This window comes from Montipora capricornis, chromosome 9 (assembly GCF_036669925.1).
Source record: "Montipora capricornis isolate CH-2021 chromosome 9, ASM3666992v2, whole genome shotgun sequence".
In the NCBI taxonomy this organism is placed as follows: Eukaryota; Metazoa; Cnidaria; class Anthozoa; order Scleractinia; family Acroporidae; genus Montipora; species Montipora capricornis.
This window is the reverse complement of record NC_090891.1, coordinates 21,626,345-21,646,318: the sequence shown is the minus strand read 5'-3', so window position 1 is coordinate 21,646,318 and position 19,974 is coordinate 21,626,345. Positions and strand designations below refer to the sequence as shown.

Genomic DNA, 19,974 nt, shown 5'->3' with positions numbered 1-19,974 from the left:
TTCAAACCAAAAACAAAATTAAACCACAACATATACGCCATATCCCCCAATCCTACAAACGCCTGTAAATTTTTCATTTTTCAACTTACATTTTCTCAGCTGATATTACACCTGATATGCCAAAACTTTGCAGGGTTACTAAAGTAAAAGTGTTCTTTCTATTTCTGGTATTAGTTTTTAATTTTAAATTATTTGAATTTTTGGCCGCCGTTTTGGAGAAGGGTCTATTAAGTAGAATCCTGAGGGAAACTACATGAACCATCACTTACTTTTCTTGGAACCTTTTGTCGGTCGTCGGTGATTTACGTCAGTACTGAGTAACACTGTGTCTGAGTACCAATTCCATCCCTCGAATACTTCTGCCCGACCCTTCCACCCTGTCGCAGGATGAGCCCGTTCCTGACATGGGGCCCGTTTCTCGAAAGTCCCGAAATTTTTACGGGCCATTTTCGGGTGTCAAAATTCCGTTTGTATCTCAATAACGGAGAGGATTTTCGTCATCAAACTTCACATCATTTTTCTTTTTGTTATCTTGAAAACATGTTAAGAGATCGGCTTTCCAAAACAAGCGGTTGGCAATTTCACAAATGGCTTTTCGAACCCGAAACGTTTTTGGGACTTTCGAGAAACGGGCCCTTGGGTTCGGTTGTTCGAAAGCCGATCAACGCTAATCCTAGGTTAAAAAAATTATGAAGGAGTTTATTTCTTTACTCCCAAATGTTGTACAACGCTGATACTTATTAGAGGAAGTCAATCGTGAACAACAAAAATAACCAAAAGAAACGCACTTAAATGTTGAAAAAACTAAACCAAAGTTTACGCTAATCCTGGATTAAGTTAATCGGCTTTCGAACAACCGGGCCCTAAAGTGTATTTTAAGACCTTTTTGTGGAAATTTTCGTTTTTAAAACGTTTGACCTTACTTCGCAAATAACGAAGGGTTCAGTGTCATAAATATATTTTCAAATTGTTACAACCCGCTTACAGTCCAGCCGATTAACGAAAACATGACGTCAGTTTGTAAATTTTTTGACATTTTGTACTTGTTTGAATTAATTATCCTTTTTAATAAAGCAAATATAAAACAGGAATACAAATAGTTCAACTGCCCTTATCTAGGCAAACGAATTTTAGTTTACAGAAACAACTCAGCAATGCTAGACTGATACGCATCCCTTGTCCCTAATTTTTAAGAAACCTTAACCCGGCCGGCCTAAAATTATTTTTATTGTCCACACTATAAATATCATTTACACACAGACTGTATTCTAAAGAAAAAGTTATTCCAATTTTTATCTCTTTTTTCAGAAGACATTGATTTGGTTCATGTAACAGGCATAGGGAATATGTTAATATGTATTTGACTGCAGACCCTCATGAAGGCAAGTCCTCGTGATACCTTTGTGATGTCCAAGTTCTATTACGTTCCTTTTCAACGCAAACTTCATCCGGCAGAACTGGGTACGACGCAACATAATCAAATGGTGTACTGATTTCCCCAATGGGTAAGTTCCCTACTTCAGTCCTGCGGGATATTTACATAAACATAGCCATTTTTACCGTGCTGAGTTTAATTCAGTTTCGCTAGATGCAGGAGAGTTTTCGTGATTACAAACTGTCCCGACAAATCTTTTTCGTTCATGGGTCTACGACAACGTAATTATGATTGGCCGTTGTTTGGCACATCATTAACAGCAAACTAAGTGTAACAAGAGCCGAATAATTCCCTTGCTTCTGATGCCTACAGCCCCGTGAACGGGCCCCAGATAGTTTGAGGGAAGCCGTACCGCCGATCAAGGCTCAATTAAACAAGATCTTGAAAAGGAGATTCAGAAGGAATTAAATAATTAAAGAGTTGATATTGATATTGATATTGGATAGTTCGGAAAATAGACTTGTGCGAGTCCAATTCATTTTCTATAGACATTTCCTGTGTTATAAGTATTTGGCCTTTTATTTTTGAAAACCTATTTCTCTCTCCCTCAAAAAGAGAGGACTGCTGTAAAATGTTGAATTTTGAAAGAGGAATTATGAATCTTTACATAGGGCACTTACTATAAAAGCAAAAACAACTTACTATACCTAGTTGACTTGCCTGAATAGTTGACACCACAGCCGAGTGCCCCTGCTGGGAAGTTAAATTCAATTCAGTAAAATCCAGGTTTCTTGTAAATTTTAAGGTCCCCGTGTGTATTGGTTGCTGAAAGGTTGCTGTATGATATTAGGCTGGAATACCGTTTTGCCGGAATATCGTGTTTGGTGGCTAATGCTCAAAACTCTAATATTACTTGGCATCATGCTCTTTGTGAGACAGGAATCCAACTTCAGTACGTTATAGCTTTTGTCTCTCTTGCATTACTTTAAACTTACCTCATTCTTGCAAGCCTTTTTTTCTTTACTCGCCACGTTTTGACCACTTTTTTGTCTTTTATTTAAGATTTGTACTTTTTCATTTGCATGCATAGACTTTTATGAGACAAAAACAATTATTTCACCGTGGAGTTTTCTTGTCAAGGATTTCTTAAAGAGTGCACATTGTGAAAACAGTTTAGTAACGTGACATTCGTTAAGAGGGGAGGTCTGCGAAATTAAGAAAACCGTGCATTGTGTTTAAACAAAGCTATTTGTAATATTGAAAGTCAAGTATTACCAATTAAATTGATGTGACAAGCTAACAATATGTGTAAATTTTGCCACTTTGTGTTCAACACTGATGATTCAAATCAAAGTACAGACTGACTTTTAAGTGTCGAGGTTAATTACATAATAGGCCTTATTGATTTTAGTTATTGGCTTAATCATAATAACCATTACAATTTTCTCAAATTTGATTGGTGCCTTAAGTGCTTTATTTTAACTAGTTATTGTGTAGGGGTTGTAATCGGACAGTGAAATGGGACAGTTGGCTGTAATCGGAAAGCTGCAATCAGCCAATCATATTAAGCATACTCAGCTTAATCCACCAATCACAGAATTTATCACAATAGCCATAGCAACAACCACTTACCATACCAAAATGGGGGTTTCCAAAATGGACGAATTTGTAACATTAGATAGTGAAAAAGGAATGCATTTGTTTTCTCAGAAATTGAAATGGTTATGATTAATTGGTAACAGGACTTCGTGTCGTCCAATTCGATCTGTAATCATACTCGTGATTAAACAACTACTTAAACTTAATCACTTGTATGATTACGGACCAAATTTGACTATCCCACTATGATTATTAATCGCGCTGCACTTTATAATTATGGACAAGGAAGCAAAAAGAAAAAGAGTGACCACTTACGCGCAACATGTTCAAATTACAATGTTATTGCTTTGTGCAATCGGACAGTGGACAGGCGTACAAAATTTCTGATACGAGAAATATAAAAACCTCTGGTTGGTTCATTGACAAAAAATTGGTTGCGTCATGAAAAATATCGCTAATCGAACTTGTGCTAAGTACATGTAATTATAGTATAGGGCCGACTAAAATTGAGGATTACCGGTAATCATGTGCGTAATTGCTTTTGAAGACAGCGATATATTTCGCCCAAAGGCAGGTAATATTAGGTCCCCTACTAGGTAAATTACCGGACCCAACCCCTAAAAGAAAAAAAAAGATACAAAGCCACCCATTTACAAGCACCCCTTGGTACAAAAAAAAGACAACTTCATAAACAACACACTACATAAATGGTGTAAATACGAAAAAATTATGATTATGAAACGATTCAGATGAAAGTTTCAAAACGTGCCACATATGTAACTACATAGGGAAGAGAAAAAGTTCAAAAACACTAAACTAGAAATACGGTTCAATAGGGTAGAGAACAGTAGGAACTTTTGTACGAAACGTTTCAACATGTACAACTACTGAATATGTTCAGACGACGACACTTACAACAAAATAACTTGTAAGAGCGAATGTCGTCTTGGTTGAAAACAACAGTAAGTCTTTTATAGAAAAATGACTTAAATTTCTTCTTAAATGATTCTAGCAAGCTTTCAGATTTAATATACTCTGGAATAGCATTCCACAAATTAGAAATGCGTACAAAATACGAGTCACGAAACAGGGAGGTTCTAGCAAAATTATCCTTTAGAAAGAGACCTGACGAGCCACGACGGGAACGTCCACTGCAAAATACAAACAAATCATCAAGATTTAAAAACCAGCCTTACTCTTAAAGAAAAGGACAATATCTAAGTATTCTAACCAGTAATTAATAGACAACAGATTAAGTTAAGTAGACGCTCCTTATCGAAGAGTTCAGAGTTTTTACAGATGAAACGAGTTGCTCTTATTTGAATGCTCGACCTCAATCTTCAGGGTTGGAGATTGAGGGGCCCAGAGTTGAGAAGCGTAGCCCAGATTCGATCGGACCAACGATACATAGAGCAGCTTCAGTGCACAATTATGCATGACGTTGCTAACAATTCTTTGACGGTAAACATTTGAAAAAATAACAGATGAAAAATAACGCCGTGGATAAAGGGCAAAAGTGGACAAGGAGATGGACGAGGACGATGTAGCATCAGGCGAAGTGGATGTAGCATCGGACAAAACAGGTGCAACAATAGGCGAAGTGGACGTGGCATAGGACGAAATGAATGTTAAAATGACCAAGGTGAAGGTAGGGGTGCGCGCAAAATGGAGAGGAGACGAAAATGGGCGACGTGGATGTGGTGAAGGGAATAGGGCATGAAGCATCATGCGAAATGGATGATGAGAAATGCGCGGGGTGGATGTAGAATCGGACGAAACGGATGATTTGTTAGGGACTGGTGAGGCGAACTGAATAATAGTCGGCGTAAATAAATGGGACTCGAAGGTATGGAGTGTTTTCACGTGACGTGTTTTCACGGCCATGTTGGTGATCCTAAACAATGGAACGGCCGCCATGTTGATGTACCCAACTAATCCTACGGGAATTGAGCTCATTATTAATCATGCAAACGTTTTCTTTTGTTTCGGTGGAAAAACATGGTTGCTGATCACGTGAATGAAAACACTTTTTCTAGAAATCTTTAAACTGTAGACACAAGTTAAAGTCATTCGGTTATCATAGTTATATTCTCTGATACATGTTGGGTGCAGAGTTGCTTGCAGCCTTCGAGAAGGTGTTACCGAGCAAACCCGTGCTGGCAACAAGTGACAGCAGTCACTTGCGCTTTGTTCTCTACTTCACTTGAAAGGGATCGGTCGAGATTTTTGATTAGACAGTAATGGCGTTTCTCTTCTCTTGAAAACAAAAGTAAGTTCACGTGCAGAAGAAACCGGCTGATCTAAAGGCAGGTGCAAAAAACTTGTGTTGCTCATTAGAGCGAGTTTCAACCGAGTGTCGTAAAACCAAAACCAAAGTAATTACTTTGGCCAATCAAAAAGGACGGAGAAAATCCAGTAAAGCAATCAAAACTCTAAATAATTACACGTAGCCGACACAGAGCGCGAGAAAATGTGCACGCACGAGCCAAGATTGCTTTTGGTTTTACTTCTGATTGGTTGAAAAAGTGGCGAGAACTTTGAACTAATGACTGAGTGAAGTAATGCAAAACCAAAGCAATTCGCAAATTACTTTCGACGCTCAATTGAAAACCGCTCTAAATGATCATGTCTGGTATCACTCGCGTTAACCTCGCTGCGTCGCAGAGGTTGAAGTCCCTTTTTCCAAAGCCGGGATACGTTGAGTCACGGGCTAAACGGATGTGGGGATAAAGGGGTTTAGCTTCTAAACGAACTGTGGTGCTTCCCCGATGGGGAAGCGAAACACAGAAATGGGATTCTGATCAACTGGGTTGATATAGTAAATTAACTATCGTAAAGACATTCAAAAGCTGACGTTTTGAGCACTAGGCTTTCGTCAGAGCGAAGTCGCTCTGAAGAAGGGCTAATTTTTGTGTGATGATTTTACTGCGAAAACAATGACGCTTCCTGATGAGGTGCTAACGAACACGGGATAACGCACCAAACCAAGGAAAAACAAGCATGCCATAAAAATGATGTTTTAATAAGAGTCAACCCAACCACATTATTTACAGTGTTATTTTTTATTCCACAAGTTTTAGCGATTAACAAGTTTGACGGATAGAGTTCAAAAAGACGTTGTAGTGCTTGCGCATTTCCGCCAATGACATGAATAGGTGAAATTCAGTCCAATCACCGCATGTACTGTAGCCTGCTTGTCCACAAAAAGATACAAACAACTCAAAGAACGGCAAAGTTAATAAATCTGCCATGTACAGTTAGTTGTACGACTCCTATGTGAGAAGAAAATAAATGGTGTAAGACGGCTGTGCACAATACTCAAATTTCTGAAATACAAAATGTTCTTCTATCATCTTTTCCAAATAAACCTGAGGCAACATAACGTGAACCCCTGACGAGTTCTACGTATTCTCTTTGCGTCAGGGAACTAAAGCAATATAGTGCTTTAACGTGACGTCACGGCGGCCATGTTAGTGTTTCTAAAAAATAGAACGGCGGCCATGTTGGTGTCCCCAACTAATCCTTCGGGAATTGAGCTCTATTATCATGCAAACGTTTTCTTTTGTTTCGGTGGAAAAACAAAGTTACTGATCACGCGAGTGAAAACACTCTAAAGACTACTTCGACGATTCAGCGGCCATTTTGAATTATCAAGTGAAGCTATGATCATCCCAGTTATGAACGCAATTTTTGCAATTGCGTAAAGAAGCCTGAAAAATTCAGGACTTCAACGGGGTTTGATTCCGCAGTTCATATATGATCGATCCATTTCATATATCATTTCATCGTTGATTTTGAATTACGTTGTTCCAAAGGCTATTATGGGATGCCCAGGGGGCAAATACATATTAACTTGCGGTTGTGACTAGAATGGATACTCCAAAATAAGGTCACACTTAGTTTTGTGTATTTAAAATAACAAACGATCATAGCAAAGTTTTACTAAGTTTAAATATGCTGTCACCAGAACAATATTTTATGAAAGATAAACTTCGAGTCGGCGCTTAGACCTAATCACAAGAGATCAGTGCCAAACCCAGCAGTTATTCTCTGCAGAAACATAGTGTTGTTTATCTGCCAAAGGAGGGTTAACACTGCGGTTGTCAGGAATAGGCCATTTCCGAGTTCATGTCTGCCTCCTCTTCAAAGCGTGTCTAAGTGCGACGTTTTTGTGATGGTAATTAGTTCTACTCTGCATATGAATGAAACCTAATTTTCATAACAAAAACTTCGAACTTAGACTCGCCTTGAAGAGGAGGTAGACATGAACTCGGAAATGGCCTATTGCCACGTAACGTCACCAATGTTACACCCGTATATGTGTCACGAACTCTCACTTTACAACGTATTTTGGAGTATCAGGAGCCCATCAAGGGGAGCCTCTATCTCCATTAATTCCTTGAGTCAACCCTTTCCCGAGTAGATTTATTTTAAGAACGGCTTTTTCCCGCGAAAAGAATCATTTCTGTCGAGTAAACCGCGAAAAGCGGAAAAATCATCTAAAAAAATCATTAAATCATTAGCGATTTCTCAGCCTGATCGTGTGGGTAAAACAATGACTGTCATAGCTCTGTTTTTATTGGCTCTTCGAACTGAGGGCGTGTGAAACTTCCCCTGGGAGGCGTTCTAATAATAGATCTACTCGGGAAAGGGTTGACACCAAGGCCAAGTATGGGAGATAGAGGCTCCTCTTGATGGGCTCCTGGGAGTATCCATTAATTCCCCCCCCACCCCCACTTATAACCATTAATTTGCCCCCTGAGCATCCCATAATATCTTTTCAAACAATAGCAATCAAAATGGCTTCTGAATCGTTGAAGTAGTTTATTGAGAGATTTAACATCCCGCTTTCGTGAAACGGCAACGGCACCGGTGTTCTAGCGAATTTGGAACCCCCCTAGATTTGGACCCCCGGGGGACTTAATTCGCTAACGGAACTTTAAGTGTCCAGTCGTTCTATCGCTGGAGCACTAATTGGGGACACTATAAACTGAAATTAACAATTAACACAAATCAAGTCAAATGTTGGTTTTTGACGCGAGGGGAAACCGGAGAACTTGATGTTGAATGATAATCGAAGACACTTGTTTGAAGTCTGACAGCCTTTGATGTGCTTTGTATGAACAATGCCAGTCTTGCACACTTGCCTAGCGGTCTAAATATAATGCTAAGTAAAATGTAGAACTGCATATGAACGAGTGCGTGGGGAATGTTTTGGTCTCAAATGGTCAAAGACGTCATCCTACTACGATGTATCCTGTATACGAAATTTATTAAAGCTGAGTGAGATTTTAGAAGAATGGTATTTTGACACTCGAATTTATAATAACGGTTCTGACTGACAGAGGCTGCAGAAGAGTGAAATAGAGAGATTGTTCCAAAAAACTTGAAAAGGATCAAAGGTTTGTTTGCAAACATAAATTGAACAGATTTGCTAACACATAACCTGATACTTACAAGACGCTGCTCCTTCCATGGCCACCAGCGCTGCTGTGGAAAAAGGGATGAAAACATGTACAGCTGCAGTAAACGATTGAACCATCGTCTATTTTGAAAATCGCTGGTCTTTTAGTGATAACTGTATGTTCGCTGTACCAATACAATACAATACTTACTAATAAATTGATCACTCCCCATAGGGGCTTTTCAGGGCCAATGACACAATCAACGAAACGACTGAACAGAACAGAACAACAACTGTTAAGAATCCCAGCTGGCTGGAAGCAAACCAGTTGGCTATTTACAAGTGCGGTCGAGAAGCTGAACCAGGGACTACCAGGGACAAATTCAATGAGTGGTCAGAACGGGTCTTGAACCTGGGAACTCCGGAACGTCACCAATGTTACACACGTATATGTGTCACGAACTGTCACTTTATTTTGGAGTATCCATTAATTCCCCCCCACCATTATAACCATTAATTTGCCCTCTGAGCATCTAATAATATCTTTTCAAACAATAGCAATCAAAATGGCTGCCGAATCGTTGGAGTAGTTTCTCAAGGCAAGCGTCCCAACCACTGGGTCACACTGCCTTGATCAATTTTTTAAATGATAAGAATTATTAGCTATAAGCCCTTCAGGCCATAAAGTTCTTCACAAGGAACAAGAAACGATGCAACACCTAACCAGTAAGCCTAATTCAGGATCCTGGATATTAATTCAATTGTTTTTAATGTACAATCTGCTCGACCTGTAGTATACATTAAGAGTGGCTAAGTGGTTAGGGCGCTGGCCTAGAGATCAGGAGATCCCGAGTTCAAGACCCACTCTGACCACTCGTTGAATTTGTTCCTGGTAATCCCTGGTTCAACTTCACAGCTACACTTGTAAACAGCCAACTGATTTGCCTCGGGCCAGTCGGGATTCTTAACAGTTGTTGTTGCTGTTGTTCTGTTCCATCATTTCATTGTTTTTCATTAGCCCTGAAAAGCCCCTATGGAGAGCAGTCAATTAAGTATGTATTGCATTGTATGTATAATTCAAAATGATTTTTTTCTTCTGTAACAAAAAGAACCAAAATCTCAATACCTAATTCACAGAGAGCTTCAGACTGAAACCTGCCTAGTGCCTGGTTAAAGATGAGTGCACAGTAGGAGTGACGGTTTTGTTTTGTTTTTTTTTGTCGCCCAACCACATTTTTAGTGACAGGCACACATGAAGGTCCGTTTGACACTTGACTCACACATAGCCCATGCAATGTGAGGAGGCTGTGTGGCCCAGTGGTTAGGGTGTTTGCCTTGAGATCCTGAGATCTCAGGTTCAAGACCCACTCTGACCACTCGTTGAATTTGATCCTGGTTGTCCCTGGTTCAACTTGCCAGCTGCACTTGTAAATAGCTAACTGGTTTGCCTCCGGCTGGTTGGGATTCTTAACAGTTGTCGTTGTTCTGTTCCGTTATTTCGTTGTGTTTCATTGGCCCTGAAAAGCTCCAATGGGGAGCCGTCAATTAAGTATGTATGTATGTATGTATGTATAAAGTAGCTTGTGATGTAAAACAGTAAACAGATTACAGCATGGTTTAAGTAGAAGCCACTCTGGCCAGCATTATCTGTCTACATGATAATAAAACAAAATTGAGGACTCTACTCATAGGTACCCCAAGCTCACAGAATCGTTGTTGCATTACATAAATTTTATAAGGGTTTGTATGGGGAATTTAGCGATCATTATTTAGGGCTAAAATACACCAGAATTTCTTACCTTACATGTACCTCCTTGTCCCATTTATGGTACGTTCTTAGCATTTCTAGCTGTTTCAGCACGATTCTAGGGAGTTTTAGTTCTACTGTTGCTCTCTCAACAACCCACTGGAATAGCACTGAAATCACAGGCCAAAGTACGCCACAAAAACATTGAAAATGTATCGAGAACACCAGGTAAGGCATTTTTGTTCCATCTTTTTTTTCGACTCCTTATCACGTTTGCAAATTCCCATACAAATGCTTATAATTTAAACTGATTGTGATGTTCAAATTACATCATTAGCTTGGGGTATCTGTGCTCTACTTAATCACAAGTTTGTGCTGATTTTCTCCAGAAGAGGTGCAGCCTTTGTCCAGAAGAGGTGCAGACTTTGGTGATCAAAAAAGGGGGTTAGGTACACTCTGTTAAAACCCTTACCTTCCTTTTCTGCTTTTTCTCTGGCATATCTTTCTGCTAAAAGTTGTGCCTTAGGGTACCAAGGTACATTTTTGTGCTTTTTTATCAGCTCTGCATATCTTTCCTCTGCTGATTCTTCAAAAATGTGTCCTCTGTAACCAAGAGCCAGGCCAACACTAGTCCAAAAAATGTGCATCAAAGGTTCTGTGAAAAAGCACAAATTTTGTAAGTGCTAACAACACAATAGACCTTATTCATTTGTACATTACCTTTTTTTTTCCAATTCAGATCATATTAAGATACTCTGGAGATTTGGTCCTTTGTTTTGTTCATTAGAAATAGTGCATATTCATGCTTGCATGCACTCTTTTTAATGAACAAGACAAAGGATCAAATCTCCTGAGTATTATCACATGATTTGCATTGGGAAAACAATAATTATTACGGTAAGTAAGTAAGGTCTATTTATGATCATGGTAAGATATGTATGATGATAAATGCCAGAGGAATTCACCTTTAAAATAAACATATAACACTGCTGATAATAATAATAATAATAATAATAATAATAATAATAATAATAACAATAATAATAATAATAATAATAATAATAATAATAATAATAATAATAACATGGAATTGGTTACAAAAAGATGACCAAAATAACAACGATGTGACCTTTGCAGAAGGGCGAGGTGATGCCAGTTGTTGTAGTAGCCTTGGGAGCAATCCCTAAAGGACTGAATAAGCTGCTTCAGAATATCGGTATAATAAAGGTAAGATCAGGGCATGTGCAAAAGACCGCAATACTAGGAAATGCAAGGATACCACCAAGAGTTCTTGAGATTTGAGATTTCAGAGACAGCTCCAAGGAATCATTTGTTCAGTTGACCAGCAAAACTGAGTAATAACTTCACATGCATTTTGTCCAAAATCAAACATTTTGGACAAAACACACGTGAAATAATTCTTTAATTTCACGAGTGTACCATTTGATTAGCTATTATTATCATGGGTGACAAACATGTTCATAAGGCACCATTTTGGCACTGTACAATGTAGCAAAAGTTGCCATGGCAGCATTGTAATTTCATACGTGACATTATAAATTAATGTTGAAATTTTGCACCAAAATTAAGGAGTAATTTGTCACCCATGTTATTATAGCCAAGATACCCTTGGCAATGTACAGTGTACATGCACTGTATACTGAACAGCATGTGGGTTTAGTTTGTTGGTTCTCTAATCTTCTGAGAGGTTATTCTCTGGATAAAGATCTGGTTTTCCCCACTAAACCTATGATTTGATTTCTGTACAATGTCTCCACAAATTACTATTGCCCCAGCACTACTGTATATAAAATTATACAGTGGACACTTAATAAAGTTAATCGTGATTATTATTATCGAGTGAATTACTGCTGTTTACTATATATATTCCTGAAGGACTGGGTCTAAACCATGGTCCTTGGGCACACCAGGTCCCAGTTGTTCAAACGATGGATAGCGCTATCCACCAGATACATCACTATGCAGTGGATAAACAATAGCAAAAACACTTGAGCTTTATCCGGGATAGCGCTATCTGTCATTGAATCTTTCTGTTCAGATACTAAGCACCTTTCTGAGGATTCATGCATATCCCAGCATGCAGATCTTTTGAATCTCTGTCACAGAAGCACTCTGCTACTTTTTCGATGTTTTCTACCATTCCTTTTTTTACTGTGCCAAGCACACCAACAACTACAGGGATCACTATGGTTTTCATCTGCCACATTCTCTGTATTTCAACTTCTAAATCTTTATACTTGCTTTTCTTTGATTTTCTTCAATGCAATGTTCCTATCTGATGGGACAGTCACATCAATCAGTTTACAGGTGGAATTTACTGAATCTTTAACAATGATGTCAGGTCTGTTTGCTGTTATAGTTCTATCAGTATTGACTGGCATGTCCCACATGATGGTGAGGTTGTTGTCTTTATTATGCATCACAGTCTCTGGTGCATGTTGGTACCATTTGTCTGTAATCTTGAGATCATGATCTTTACAGATACTCCAATGGAGATATGCTGCAGCATTCTTGTGGCTTGTGATGTACTCTGTTTTAGCTAAGACCTCACATCCAGATACAATATGGCCCACTGTCTCTTCATGTTGCAAGCACATTCTGCATTTGCTCTCCACTTGCTGGCTACATATTACTGTCTGGAAGTTTCTGGTGTTTATTGCTTGATCTTGAGCTGCCATAAGTAGTCCCTCTGTTTCTCCTTTCAGATTGCTTGACAACCATTTGTTGGTGGTGATTGTGTCTATGTGGGGCTTCTCTAGGATCTTGGGATATTGGCCATGCAAAGCTTTGTCTTTCCACTTTTCTTCTTTCATTGATTTCATCTTAGACTTGAATATGTGTTTCAGGGCCAGAGCATTTTCTGAGGCTGATTTATCTTCTCTGTTCTCAAACTCTGTCATTGTTACTTCCCTTTTGAACTTAGTAGCATTCTTGATTATTGAATTTACGGCTTTAGATCGATCGTGTTTAAGCAACTGCTTTGGATATCACCCATCTTTGTGCTTCAGATAATGATCAAGTCCTATTGTTGCTGTTTTGAATGCTGTTTCTACTTCAATCAGGCCCCTTCCTCCATCTTTTCTTGGAATGCACAGCCATTCCACCTCTGCTTTATTATTATTATTATTATTATTATTATTATTATTATTATTATTATTATGTGTGGAAATGGGTGAATCATTTCGTTACTTAGGACGACTTAGGACGCTATTTTGACTTCAACATGTCTAACAACCAACACATGTCAGAATTGTCCTCTCTTGTACAAGATTTGATGTGTGAGTGACATTGATGAGAAACCACTGCATCCCAAAAACAAACTTCTGCTGTACAGCCACTATGTCCTATCTAAACTGTCCTGGCATTTTACTGTAGTTGACATATCAAAAACCTGGATAATAGCAAATCTTGATTCTATAGTGAACGGCTATATTCGAAAATGGCTTGAAATCCCGATATCTGGTACACTGAGTAATGTTTTTCTACAACGCAATAAATTTGGCCTTAATATTTGTCCTCCTTCAGTTAAATTCACTCAGTGCAAAACAGTTCTCCGCAATTCCTTAAAAGAGTTATGGAATGATTCCCTAAAAGATCTCTGGAAGTCGTCAAGCAGTCACACCAATATTCAATACGATGTGTTCAAATCCACCAAGGAAGTTCTTAAAGACTTCAGTTCTAATAAAGAAGACAAACTGCAACACCACTTAACATCTCAAGCACTCATTGTCATCTGTTAACTCTATTTGGTCGTCTTCCCAGTCTCATCTACCCAAGAACATCTACAATTTTACCATTCGCTACATCAACAACTCCCTTCCTACACGTAAGAATATGACAAGATGGGGATTATCACAAAGTCCTGATTGCTCCTTTTGCCGTAACCCTGAGTCACTCCTCCATATTGTCGCTGGTTGTCAACATTACCTTGATCGCTTCACCTGGAGACATGACTAAATTCTCAACTTCATTGCCAACTCACTTCAACCTGTAATTAATGATCGCTCTTCACTCTATGCTGATGTCAATGGCTTTCCGAGTCCTTCAATTATAACTCGTGAAAATTATCGTCCAGATCTTCTTTTCCTAATACAGTCCAAGTGCCTATATATTCTAGAACTAACGGTTGGTTTCGAATCTAACCTTAAAAACAATGCAGTACGCAAAAAAAAAAAAAATACATGAACGTGGTCAAAGACATGAGAAGTAACTACAGATGTGTTAAATTTGTAAACCTTTCCATGAGCTCCCTTGGTGTTTTCTCCAATAAATGCTCTACGTTCTTAGAAATGATGAATGACATTGGCATTGACAAAACGCAACAACACTATATAATCAAAAAAATGATAAGTCTAGTCATTAGAGCAACATATTTTATATTCTGTCATAGAAAGACTTGGGATGGCCCAGACTTGATAAAACTGTAGTATATATACATATATGTATTTTTCTATTCATTTGTAAATACAGTATATAAGTATACCACTCAATTTCAAGTAGCCAGTTGTTAATTGCCTATACGTAGAGAGATTTACAACTGTATTCGAAGACAAATAAAGTTTCCATTATTATTATTATATCACCTTATGTTTTGTGAGTATGATGTAATACAGATTGAAAGATTTACAGAGCTGCAAGGAAAACTGATACAGTACAACTGTGCAGAAATTCTGGCTGGTTCTGAATCAATTGAGATAACTTGGTATTGTAAATAATATAAACTAAAAAGAAAAAAAAACACTTATTCAGGCTTAACTCCAACCATGATGGGTATCAGCAAGAATTTTCCCAACTCGGTGTCCCACAATTTTTTTTTTTTGCATATAAACTTATCCACAAAATGTCTCATTAAAGGGGCAGTGTCACGCTATTTTAGTCAAACTTCAGAACAATAAAAGACTTCTTTCTTTGCATCAAAGAAAACCACAAAATAATGCTGTAGCTTTGTTGCCAACAACCTTTGAAGTGCACTGGAGCTATTCTTTGTTGTTTGCGGCCAAGGATGGAGAGGATGGAAATGGATTGAAACTTGACAAAACTGGCCAATGTTTTCAAGTTTGGAGCCCATGTCTTCTGAAAGTCGCCAAAAGTTAAACACGAATAGCTCGTTGTGCCATAAATACATTTCATATCTTCGAAGTCATAGGGTTGTCACGAATGTTGTACATGTGAGCTTAAGTACTAATTTAGATTTTTACCCAGTTTTGACCTAAAAACAGCACATTTAACGTGACGGTGCCCCTTTAAGGATATACAGGTTCGAGCCAGGATCTTAAAGGAGTTGCATGTACCGTATTGTCAGCATGTACAAAGGCGCCTTTTAATTATTTTCGTTTTTTTAAAGTGGATTTTGTGGATTCAACGCTGGGTACAAGTATATTATTTCATTAGCAAGTAATGACTCAAATTTAGTTGTCTCCTTGCTTCAAAATACGGCACTATTCCCATGATCTTCTGGTTCAACCATATCCTTCCCGAAAATGAAGAGCGGTGAACGTGCAAATTTAATATGCAGTGCTAAAACACTTACTTCTCCACATGGGTAAACCACGCACTAAATTAGCATAGCTTGCCGTGAAAAAACCGCCAAGCCCAAACCATACTATTGTCCTTATCATGTCTAAACTCAGAGGCTAAGGAGCCTTGAAGAAAACTAAATGGAATGATCCTAAATATCCAAAATGGCGTCTTGAGAATACTGCTATGTGGCCAGGCTTTAGAAATAGCCGCTGACTATGGCAATAGTAAAGAAATATGGCCGCCCTTGGCCGCCAATGGTTTGTGTAGGAATGGGGGCGAAATATCGGAGTGAATCATGAAGTGATAGCACTAAGGCGTAAGGGTCCAGTGGTATCGCAACCGGTTCTGTATGACGCACTTGCTTTCACATTAGAGATGACGTATCGAAAGAAAGAAAACCGCCTGTAAAGACTATAAAGTTGAACGCCGACTTATCCACCATTCTGTGGTAACGTTCACATTAATACCTGGAACAAAACGTTTTATTCCCAAAGCATTTGAATTGGGTGGAAGATATCTCAGTAACAAACATTGCTTTTGTTTTTCAAATTTGCCAACCACAGGAACAAAAGACCTTTTATTTTGACAGCCAATGGGGCTTTGGTTGGCACATTAATGACAATGGGTGACGTCAACGATATCTTCACTATTAGCATTCAGCTCAGGACAAGGAAAGTGGCAACAAAATGCAAACATATAGGCTCAAATTATGGTCTTCGCTATTGGCACCGTGAGAATGCCCCTAATTAATCGGCAAGGCCAAAATCCTGGATCTTATGAAAATCAAGACGGTCGCTAATTATAAGGTAAGTTGACTTTATCACAAGAAAATGCAATTATAAAGGTCACAATGATTTTGAGCTGCGGCACGAAACGGTCTTCTATGTAAGCGAAACATCGTCATAGTTTTGAGGTTGCGTCCTTGTTGCGCCTTTCTTGGGGCCTGTCTATATGGTCTCGGTAATCCGAGAAAGCCCTCCTTCCCGAGACAACTTTACCGAGCGTTTATACGAGAATTGCGTGACCTTGACAAAGTTGATCCTACGTAATTATGCATATATTTTAAGACGCATCTTCAAGAAATACATATCATCATTTTCCCTTCTTTCTTTCTAGTTCGTTTTTATTACTCGGGCCCGCAAGGGCACCGAGATATAAAACATGTTAGATTTCAGTTTTTTTTCCGGTGCAGCAAAATGTTCAATAGAAACACGTGGCGGTGTTTGATTGGGCAATGCACAATAGAAAGCACGTGACGGTGTTTTGATTGGGCAATGCACAATAGAAGGCACGTGGACAGTGGTGTCTCCCTACTAATCATCTCTAATGGAGAAAAGATACTTAGCAATGTAAATGTGGTTGTGTGAAGACAAGCTCACTTCCGGGGGCCGTCCGCGTCTCGAAAACGAGCGTGCATAAGCTCCTTGTTAAAAGCAAACCGCGTAGTCCAAAATCATGGATAGCACTGTAATGCGTTGTTTGGATTACTGAAGATCGACGTTGCGTTGGCTTAACCGTTTTCTTCTCAGGGCGCTCAAAACACATACAAAGAAAGGCATACGCTTTTCGCGGTAGACCCACACTGAATGATGTCAAGCGTCGGCTTCGAAACGCGTCGTTTCGCGAACTGAATGAAACGGAAATGTACTCAAATGTAACTGAAATGGAACAGCTATTGAAAGCGATACAAGACAAAATATTGAGAACTACTCGGAAGATGACGGCGACAAAGAAAACAACTTAGACGCCATATCGGAATCTTCTGTAGGCTTGCAAAGTAAAAACATTGGCACAGCGAACAAATGGCCTCAAGCTTGTACCATTTTCACCGCGAACAAATAGCCTCCCGGTCAGCGTACCATAGACTACGAAAATAAGTTTTTTGTCTATTTATTGCGTTTTTTGTTTTTTATTGTTAAAAAGTTTGTTTCTTTGTAATGGTCTAGCTTATTTCCTTTGTTCAACTAGCCATATTAGCGATCGTATATTGCCATGATCTTGTGTGTATAGTCTGTTCTAGTTTTACAAGATTTAATATTATCAGTGGAGACTGTGATCAGCGCTTTAGAAAATAAATGTGATGTAGTTTGAAAGGCTGTACAGTTATTTGATTCTCAATGATAATAAAGACTTTATTCCAAAGGAGAAATACAAGTCTCGTTTTGCAAAAGTGTATTCACTTTAATGTTGTGATTTGCGTGTGCATTTGCGTGTGTATTCACTTTAGTTGTGATTTGCGAGTGCATCGACATAGACGTGACCGAGAACCGAGCAGAATTTATTTACCGTGAGAGAAAAGTGTGAGACGTCTATTTTATAAAAGCAAAAAAACGAGGACAATTGCTGGAACATATTTGGCTAACAATATACTGAGGTCATCCACATTTTATCGTATTACCAGGAGATCTGTACGGGTCCGTAAATGATCCGCCAGGACCGCAAATGATCCCAGAACCGCAAACGATACCAGGACCGCAAATGATCCCGTAAAAAAGTAAGGAATGGCAAGGAGTGTGGAATGGTCTGGCTAGAGAATTAATGTAAAGAGCGCTTATTTTTATTAAAAGCTATTAAAATCGCTTTAGATCATGGCGCACAACAGGTTTCTGCCTCATTACAGTTTTCCAGAAAGACTGAATTTTGTTTCTTACCACGCTGTTATAAATTTGCCACTTTTAATTATCGGATACAATCATCACAAACTAACTTGGACGCAATTCTAAACTGATCGTGACCAGGGACCCTGCGAGCAGAGTCTCTTTCGGGTCTGCCAGCGGCCTCGATTCAGGGACATTTCGTATTGAGCATGCATGAGTTAAAAATTCAAATGTATACTAGTGTCATGAAGGGGTAGAAATTGAAATTCGCTTTGGATTCGCTCTGACGAAGGGCTAACGCTCGAAACGTCAGCTTTTAGAATCTCTGTACGGTGGCCAATTTACATTATCAACTCCGTTGATAAAACCAAATTTTTGTATACTAGTGTCAGTCACGCGTGGCCAGTAACTGCAAAATCACGAAACGAAAACAAGAAGTCGGGATATTCGAACAACTCTGGCAAACACACGCAGGGTTCGAGAAACGGACCCCTGGTATCAATCAGTTAAGAATTGTTTCCAAGTTAGTTTTTGATGATTGTATCCGATAATTAAATGTGGCAAATTTATAACAGCGTGGAAAGAAACAAAATTCTGTCTTTCTGGAACACTATAATGAGCCATGAATTAAAGTGATTTTAATAAAAATAAGCGCTCTTCACATTAATTCTCTAGCCAGACCATTCCACCCTCCATGCCATTCCTTACCTTTTTTCGGGGTCATTTGCGGTACAGTTTGGGGATCGTTTGTGGTTCTGGGATCATTTGCGGACCCGTACAGATCACTTGCTCGTAAACACAAGTATAGGAGCTACCTCAGGTATGCGTTTAAATTTGAGCACGTGGTATGTAACACTTTTCCAAATGCGTGGATGAACAGGTAAATGCAAAATGAAAGTGTTAATTAAAACGGTCTTTTAAACTAAACGACGTTTAAAAGACCGTTTTAATGAACACCGCCGCACTTTAGATAACGCTAACACCAAATCCAAACCTGCTACAGTCGCAGAACATTTCCTCTCCTCTCCTTACAACATCTCTAAGGACATGCAATTAATGGGCCATTTCCGAGTTGCTGTTTGTCTCGGTTTCGAAGTGAGTCTTGGTGCTCAACTATTGTCAGGGAAATTAGTTTGAATTGCATAAGAATACGCAACTCTTTTGCATGTGAATAATTGTGCACCAGGACTCTCTTTGAAACTGAGGCATGCAGCAACTCGGAAATGGGCTATTCCTATCGAAAAAAGTATTTTCTAACAGAGACTCGATCCGTAAGGACAGGGAAGCTTTTTTAATTTCAAAAGGCGGGACAACTGATTCCAACGGTTTTAATATCCGCGAAGAAACGTATGAGATTCCAGTTTATTATTAAGAGTCACTTCCGTTATTTTTCCGTTGCTCTTAGTATTTGAATTCAAAGTTTGTGTAACTACCATGTTTTATCACATTTTTTCAGTATTACGTCAACATCCATTTACTATATATATGTACGTAGAAGCAATCCAATGTAAACTCTCATTGTACCTGAAGAAGGCTGGTTTGGCCAGCCGAAATATAGTACACCACTAAAATCAAATCTACGTAGTATCGGCTCTTGCTCAAAATATTTAGTTTATCAACTTGTAATTACGCCGATCAGATCAAGCCACTGATCCAACGTACACCGACATGAAGATTGCCCACGGTTGCTTGCCTCAAAACTCTCAAGCTT

The 19,974-nt window shown here is 38.8% G+C and overlaps 2 protein-coding genes across 2 annotated transcripts in view; both read right to left on the bottom strand.

The window, feature by feature from the left end:
* Positions 1–2,508, bottom strand: part of LOC138016697 (gamma-aminobutyric acid type B receptor subunit 2-like) — a 29,168-nt gene extending 26,660 nt beyond the window's left edge. The window contains exons 1-2 of the mRNA XM_068863892.1: positions 2,371–2,508; positions 1,400–1,525 (exon numbers count right to left, since the gene is read on the bottom strand). The gene's annotated coding sequence lies outside the window, so the exon portion shown is untranslated. The remainder of the gene's footprint in view (positions 1–1,399; positions 1,526–2,370) is intronic.
* Positions 2,509–5,975: 3,467 nt separating this feature from the next.
* Positions 5,976–15,864, bottom strand: LOC138016712 (uncharacterized). Its single transcript, XM_068863905.1, has 4 exons — positions 15,677–15,864; positions 10,598–10,780; positions 8,432–8,464; positions 5,976–6,246 (listed from the first exon to the last, which is right to left on the bottom strand). Coding segments are annotated over exons 1-4 (306 nt in total). The 5' UTR covers positions 15,765–15,864; the 3' UTR covers positions 5,976–6,244.
* Positions 15,865–19,974: the final 4,110 nt, after the last annotated feature.

What these genes read in the sequence shown, in the direction of transcription:
- LOC138016712 (XM_068863905.1), bottom strand. Translation starts at nt 15,764, where the DNA reads ATGATAAGGACAATAGTATGGTTTGGGCTTGGCGGTTTTTTCACGGCA. An exon ending in TGGTTTACCCATGTGGAGAA is followed by an intron (nt 10,781 to 15,676) that starts GTAAGTGTTTTA and finishes GCTTTTTCACAG; the next exon opens with AACCTTTGATGCACATTTTT. An exon ending in AGAAAAAGCAGAAAAGGAAG is followed by an intron (nt 8,465 to 10,597) that starts GTAAGGGTTTTA and finishes CTTTTTCCACAG; the next exon opens with CAGCGCTGGTGGCCATGGAA.